Here is an 8,236-nt window from a genome sequence, read left to right on the forward strand (position 1 = left end):
TGAGGGACCGGAAAGAGGAAAAGATGCATGATGTGAAATAATCTATTCTTACAATTATTAAGGAAGGAAGGAAGGCGGGGGAAGGAAATCAGTGTCACAAGACATCAAATACAAGCAGTTAGAAGTAATTAACAGGCCTGGTGGTCAGGGACACTGAAGATGCACTATCCATGGCATTTATTACTCTAACTTCTCAAGTAATTCATTTGATTCTCAGGTTACCAGTACCCTCAATTATTTATGGAAGAGAGTTTGCTCATGTGCGCAGGGCTATATTGAAGATATTTGACTGGAAACTTTCCGTGAGTAGTGAGTGCTTGCAACATGGTATTTCGTAATCGGAGAAAAACGGAGGATACTGGAATGCTGAAGGAAAACGGATGCATACCAACCTACAAATTCTCCTCTTCCTTTCCTGCTAGCCTCCCCTGACTACTGTCCACCGACCTTACCGTCCTGGCTGTAATCTGAACAGATCTCACAAGCCAAGCAGTCAGGGTGGGCCAATGCTTGGAGGGGAGATCTCAGAGGACTAGCTAGATGACGGTTATTTCATGGGTGGCATTTTACTGAGTCAGCATTGAACAGGGGTTCCATGATGGTCCAGCGTGCAGTCTGTCAATAGGAATGTATAGTATAACCCCTCCACATATCATCCTATGGCATGGCACTTCTTCCCAGGGTAAGTCCACGGCAGATACTTACATTCTGCCTATCGATAGCCCCTTACCATTCTAAGTGGAGATACTTCTCACTTGGACTGTTGCAGGATTGCTGACCAATGCTAGACAGTTGCTGTACTTGACCTGCCACTAGAATAATCACACCTGTGTGTGTACACATGCTCAAACAAGTGTTACAATTCAACATCTGTGAAGTACTTACAGATCTTCAGATAAGAGGCACTGTAGAAGAACATACTCGTATTTTGTCCTTCAAAATCCACATGCCTCTTGTGCACAGCAATCCTACAACTTTCAAGCCTGTTTAAATGCTAGCATCAATTACACCACTTCATCACCATGTACATTAGACCCATTTTTGGTTGTTTTAATTTCTTACGTGCAATGAGTCCACAAAAGACAGATTGATACTTTACACAGCAAGGAAGAAACCGGAAATATTTAAGAACGTGTCAAAGAAATCTCAATTAAAAAAATATCACCACTCTGAACAGGAATGTTATATTAGGATCACTAATTCCAGATTAAAGGCTCAGACAGAATATCCCCATCTTGCTTGAAATATATGAAACTGTCCTGGTCAAAACAACAAAGCCATCTTGCACATAACTTTTAGCCTGTGCGTCCGGTGTTCTTTAGAACGAAATAAAACGTTTTTCTTCATGCTGCAATAGGTTGTTGGCCACATGAAGCAGCATGGGTGCAAATGAACAGAGAGACATACCTTCCTCAAAACTTGGGAGAGAATGCAGCCAACTGTGCCAGCGAGGCTCTGGCATTCAGATACAGAGCCCTGCCACCCAGCAGCTGCCATGTGGCGTTTGTGCGCCCCGCCTGCATTTCTGCTCTGCCCCCTCAGACTAAGAGTATTTATTATGCCATCAAATACACCCACTTCTTTGGCAGCAAGTCTTGCACCTGCTATGTGTCACTGCATTCCATGGCTAACGCAGAGGAGACTGTGCAGGAAGTTATTTGTTACGAAACGAGAACAGTGATTAAAACAAACACTTTTTCCACAGTCTGAAACCTGAGATGATCTTAGGGAGGAAAACCACTCAGACCTTTAAAAGGAAGAGGAGCGCTTTTGGCTTAGTCGCTTTAAACAATCTGTACTCAAAGTTTAATTAATGCAACCAAACATAAGCTTTTAACAAAAGCCCGCCTTAAATAGAAGCAGACATTCTGGGCCCGATTCTCTCTTGCATGGTACCTTGCGCTGTCCTTCACACCTGTGGAAGAGGATGAAGGCAACGGTGTGTGCAATTTCCCACTAGGGGAGGATGCTACTGATATGCTTCATCCCCATTTTGCACACATCTACCTGAATACACAAAGTGCAAGATGGAGATGAAGCAGGCCCTCTCAATTCCACCTCAAAGAGTTCTAGGAAATAAGTACCATGGCAACTACCGCTTTGAGCAAAAAAGCCCACCACGTACACTAAGCTCTTTGGGCCCAGTTTTGTCCTGAAATACCCAGATGGAATTCCCACAGAAGTAACTAGATGTGAGAGTCTCTGGAGCACGCAGGTTTGCATACCCCACAATGCATTTACTAGATATTTTAACAGTTGATTCCCACGGTTTCACTTCCATGATGTTTTTCCTTGTAAGACTGTCTTTCCCCAAATTCACCAGCTTTGACTCTTCAGATACCTCTGAGTCAGACTGTCGCCAGTCACAACATCAAACATGCGCATGCAACTTTGACAGCCAGTGAGGGATCAGCTTGATTTTGTGTTAACTAAATCATGTCAGATATTCCTGCAGGAACTAATTTTTTGACTGCATCAGCATCTAATGGATTTGCTTTTACGAGCTTTATGTAGGGGAGGAGTCTCAAGTTCAAAAAGAAAAAACCCACCATTTCCAAAAGTTACAGTCACAGCCTAGTAACCTTCTTAGGTTCCTAAGTACCTCTCCATCTGCAGTGCAAGACAGATACTGAACAGTTACGAAGCAAACAAGGCACTTCACAGCACAAGAGGCTCCAGCTGACAACAGTATTTAGGTTCCATTTTTGCCCCACCGTTGCTCTGGGCCAGATCAGCGGGTTTTCCATTGGTTTAAACATATTTCATAAGGCTCACGAACAGGCCATCACACAGTAAGCTTTGCCACATGCTGTCAGGGCCAGGACTCCACAATGGCACTGGGTTCCTGGGGTGCGTTTACATTCATTTTAAAGCTCTGTTCTATACCCCTGCACAGCTCAATTACTGACGTCTAATGTATGAGACAGTTTAACACATGAGCAGATTTATGACACTTTGTGTTACTGTTAAAGCAAAAAGCGTAAAGTAAAGCCATATGTTCGGTTGGAGCTATGCAGAATGCCGCTTTTTCTTGGTTATCTGGGAATATTGCAAGTTTGTTGGGGCAGAGAATCATGTCTCCTGAGTGCTTGTACTTTAGTGCTTAGCAAATTATTTGTATTACAGTAGCGCTTAGATCTCACTGAGTAGATCACATTGTCACCCATGGAGCCCCAGCACCGACTGGGATCTTTAGACACTGAAACATAAATATTAGTAAAAAGTCAACCAATACCTGTGAGAATCTTGTGCTGAACTTAAGATTCTAAAGAGTATTTCATAGAAAGAGTGACTCCCTGTCCTTTGGGCCAACTTTCCAGGCCCTTCCACTGCTTGTCAGAGTAATGGAAAAGCCAGAGTTTTCTCATTTCCACAACTGAGGGGAAGCAAATAATTCAGCTGGAAAGTTATGTAGTTCCTCTTTGTTCTATAGCTGAGAAAGTCAGTGTTCAGGAAATTAACGCCTCCCACGAAAGTTAACAGAAATATCGTCTGATGTTACCAAACAGGAAAGCTTCATTGTTTGGGTTGAGTCCACAGTCTATAGCTGGATTTCTTGGAACACTGAAAAGTCAGTAATAACCTCCAAATCCTATTATGTGGAATATTCGCCTGGTACCATGTATGTGTATATACCATCTGAGCACACTCTTAGAGTCAGAGGAAGTCGGACAACTTATATCTGGCACTTTTCTCCCCCCCGTGAGACCAGGTACATTACTGTTCATGACTGAGATGAGCCATCACAGCAGGAAAAAAGACCAACACTAGCTCAGGCAAAAATAGTCAAGTATATATGGCTTTCACACTACAGCCATGGTCTGGTTCCAATTTTGTTTTTCAAAATGCTAAGTAGAGTTTGTGTTCTCTGTCTCTCTCTCACACACTTATATAAAGCAGAAAAGTGATAACGGAGATTTGGGAAGAGTCCATCCAACAATCAAGTCACTTTTGGCATTATGCTACTTTAAGAGCCTTCAACTGCTTATCCAAACTATTTTTAACCAATGATGGTTGGGTTTTTGTTTTGTTTAACAAAGCATGTAGCCTCAAAACAAGTAGAGACCTGAAAAGAGCAGTTCCCTGAGTTGTTCCAATCTAATGGGTAAATACTGTACATGTTTTCTAACAGGCTGCCATTGCTGCAGATTTAGAAGCTGCTATTTTTAAAAAAAAAAAAAAATTGCTCCAATAGGGTTTAAAATTGAGTACAATGATTTTGCTTGTGACAGTCATGTGATTTTTAGAAATTCATGCCCAATGAGCAACTATTATGCATTGCATATGCCCTACTAGGCAGGTACTTTCTGAATATACATGCCCCAGAGGAGGAGATGCCTGGGGCATGCCACTTTCAAATACAGATCTCAAGCCATGCGGCCTATGGAGAAGTGAAATAAGAATTAATAACTTTAAATCACTCACTTCCTTGAAAAGAAGTGTTTCCAGTCAGTGACTACATATGACTGACTGACAATACAATAAATATCTTGGAGTTTTAATCTTATTTTATCCTGACAACTTGATTTATTTGGAATTAGGTTAGGACAGAATATCATTTATTCATTTAAATCATCATGGAAATGTGTTACTATTCAATTCAACCAGGTCATATGCCTAAACATGCACACACTTACCCAATTTAAATTGATAATATCCAGCAAATATTTAGATTATATGAACCTACTGTTACATTAATCTCTCCTGTACGCTCCAGAGTATGCTACCGTTGAATTAAAAAACTAGTCACTACTGCGCTAAGGGAAAACTAGACTGTGGTTATCAGGATAATAAAAGCAGGAATACCTGCTTCACTTTTAAATGATTTATACTACTTCCCTGTACAAAGGCCACCATGATTTCTCCATAGATGGTCTAGTGTTTGCAGTGCTTGGTACATACCTGTAGAGCAGTGGGTCCAAAACTGGGGTTCGTGAAATGTTACATGGGGTTCTCGGGGAAAAAATTCCCTAATGATGGACAGAGCTTTCCCTAGGGACGGGCAGCCCGGAGCCCCTGGACTGCCAAGAGCTAAGCAGATCAAAGCAAGCCTATCACACTGAGGAGATTTAAACTTCAAGACTCCTTATAAGAAATGGAAAGGGAAGTGGATATGTTTTGCTGTTTTTAAAATTAAATAGGCAGCTATTATTATTTTTAAAATTATTATGAAGAACAAGTTTAAGCTTTGTTGTAACGTGCGGTGTTTGCCTGGACTGCTCAAGACCTGAATGCCTGTGTGGGAGGAACTCATTGAGTTGGCTTCTTAAATACCTTGATGCTGTTTTACACCTGATACTCCTTGATGAAACATAGGAGCCTTGTCTTATAAACAGGCTTAACTCAAAATGATACAAACTACGAAAGTGAGATCTTGGAAGAGTGTTGCCATTTTCACAATGTAATAAAAATACTGTAATGATAAATAATAAATAGTGTGTAATAAGCATGTCAAAAACAAATTTTATATTTCCAAGATCACTGCTTTTATCATTTATACACAGGTAAAAGAGAAAATCCCTGGAAATATTCATTTTTAGGAGGGGGTTCACGAGACTTGACATTTTAGTGAAAGGAGTTCAGAGGTTGTCAAAGTTTGGGAACCACTGCTGTGAGAAGAAAGCAAACTATTTACAGTTGAGCCTCAAGCACTGAAGTCTGTTTCAGTATTGTGCCGTCTCTTGCACAAACCACCAATAGATATGGCGTAATCAATGGGACTTTACTCAACCTTAATCTCTGCTTCACCTTTGCCACTGAACTTCCCCTCCCCTTCATTTACTGGCACTTCTATGGTGCTCATCACCATAGAGTGTCTATTTACATTTCGACATAAGTGACTAAAAGCAGCCCTTCCATAAAGTTCATCGCAGTCAGTGACAGACATATGGAGCGAACCTCATGTGCTGAATCACATCTTGGTCAGGTATTCTTATATTCTAGCACCCACGTCAGAAGTCAGTAGTGACCAGCGAAATAATTCAGTTGTATGGAAGAGAATGTATATTTTTAAAAAGCCTCTCCAAACACTGGGCACAAGTTTCCCTTAAATAAACAAACAATCTCAAAAGCAATCTCACTACCATTTGCCTTACTCTTAAAATCAACTTTTGTAATTTGTTCAGTACGACTGCCTACAGAAAGATCAGCAATACATGCAGAAGGAAGCAGGTGATGTACACTGCTTTCCCTATGAACAGATGCCAAAAAGTTACGTTGTCAGCACCCATAACTTAAATCACAAAATTACTTCCAGAGAGCATCTTCAGGGAAAATGCAAATGAGTGAACTCAAGAAATCTCCTGCTTCTAGCACATAAATCACTTTTCATATCTGAAGACAAAATAATGAGATGGATTGAATATCAGGAAAAGTAGGTCACAGCCAAACCTGTAAAAAACTTCACTAGCTTTCTGATGTTTGATGCATTGGTGACATAAAATCACAGACAGTAACAGAACAGGTGGGGATGTACCCTCAGCATTCCTAGCAACCTGGCTAACACCTGCCAGCTCCGAGTGCCAGCACCAAGTCGCTGGTGTTACACTCCTTTGACTACTCTGGTTATTGGAGTGCCTGACCCACAGTTCTTTTTCTCTTTTCCAAATCTTATTTCCTGCAATGCTGAGATTAAAAACCTCTCCCCCTTTACTGACCTGGACACCTCTCCTTTCTCTTTTCCTTCCCCCCGTCTGACACATGATGGCATCAGACCTTGTTCTTTGATTTGGTCAGAGAAAGCAGTTGAGTCACCCTCTACACGCACCAAGTCGGAGCCTAGCGGTAGAGGGTGACTACCTGCCCCCCTAGCTGGTCTCCCCTCAAGCACTTCGCACCCTGCGTCTCCAAGATTCCCGGCAGGTGTGTGCAGAACCGGTGTCACTCCGGCTCCCGCAGACAGGGCAGCTGGGTGCCCGCTGCACACTGCACAGCACCGGCGCGGGTCCCAGCCCTGCCAAGCCTCGGGCTTCGGAGACCGCTGGCCTTTCTGCCCCAAGACCCAGCACGTCCGCAGGCCGCCCGGTCCCTTAGGCGCTGTCCCGCCCGCCCTGGGCTGCTAACTCCCTGCCCACGCCCAGCGGCTCGCTCACCTTCTCCGGCTTGGCGGAGGGCGCGCTGCTCTCCGGCGGCTCCGGGCACTTGCCCCCCTTCTTGCCGGCGCCGCCGGGCGGGCTCCAGGTGATGGCCGCGGCGGTGCCGCCCTCGCAGCCGCTGTCGATCTTGATGAGCCGGTGCTTGGGGGAGAGGTAGCGGCCGTCGGGCGGGGTGGGCGGCCGGCGCTCGCTCTGGCTGCGGAAGAGGTGCGGCGAGCCGGCGGCCGAGGGGGGCTTGGCGGCCGGCTCCTCGGGCGCGCAGGGCTCCGGGCGGCACAGGGCGCGCAGCTTGCGCAGGGACGAGCCGGGCCCGCTGTAGGGGTCCTCGAAGTCGCGCTCCTTCTGGGCGCGGTAGGCGCGCAGCAGCTCGCCGGGGTCGTCGCACAGGTGGCGGGGCGCCAGGCGGGGCGAGGTGTGGCGGTGCGCGGCCAGCAGCTCGGCCCCGGGGCGCCGGTCCCGGTAGTCGGGCCGCGGCGGCTGCGGGGGGCTCTTGGCCTTGTTGTTGCCCAGGCTGAAGTACTTGGTCAGCCACTTGGCCATGGTCCGGCGCTAGGGCGCAGCGCCCATGGGGAGGGCGCACGGGGGGCCGGGCCGGGGCGCTGCCCGGCGCTCAGGGGTGCTGCCCACCGCCGCTCCCGGCCCGCGGCAGCCCCTGCCCCGCCATGGGGGCCGCCTCCTGCCCCGCGCGCAACTTTCCCGGCGCCGGGGGCTCCCCGCGGGCACCGCCGCGCCGCTTCCCCGGCTCCCGCTCCGGGCAGCGAGCGAGCGAGCGAACCTCCTGCTCCGCTCCGGCTGCTGCCCCACTGCCAGCCGCCCCAGCCCGGCTCTGCTGCGCCGCGCTCCCCGCCCGGCCTGACCTCAGCACGCACCGGGAAGGCGGGGACGCGGCTGTTCGGAGACTCCCCCGCCCCCGGCAAGGGGGCCCCTGCCTATCCCGGGCCGGGGGAGGGGCCGGCCCAGGTGCCGGGGAGGCGGGGAACTTGCTCCGTGCCCCGGCCCTGGCTCGGCCCGGGGACTAGCTGCGCCTCCTGCCCCAGCCACTCGCCGAGCGCGCTGCGCTCCTGCCGCTCAGCCTCCCCGCGGCGCCGGCGCCGGCTCTCCCCCAGCCCTCACCGGCTCCCGGGCTCCGCTCGCCGAGCCTG

General features: G+C 47.6%; 1 protein-coding gene across 1 annotated transcript in view; it reads right to left on the bottom strand.

Annotated features, from left to right (window-relative positions):
* SHB (SH2 domain containing adaptor protein B) overlaps nucleotides 1-7,634 on the bottom strand; it is a 144,789-nt gene extending 137,155 nt beyond the window's left edge. The window contains exon 1 of the mRNA XM_074953556.1: nucleotides 7,092-7,634. Coding sequence (XP_074809657.1) covers nucleotides 7,092-7,634 — 543 coding nt within the window. The remainder of the gene's footprint in view (nucleotides 1-7,091) is intronic.
* Nucleotides 7,635-8,236: the final 602 nt, after the last annotated feature.

The sequence above is a fragment of the Natator depressus genome, chromosome 5 (genome assembly GCF_965152275.1).
Source record: "Natator depressus isolate rNatDep1 chromosome 5, rNatDep2.hap1, whole genome shotgun sequence".
In the NCBI taxonomy this organism is placed as follows: Eukaryota; Metazoa; Chordata; order Testudines; family Cheloniidae; genus Natator; species Natator depressus.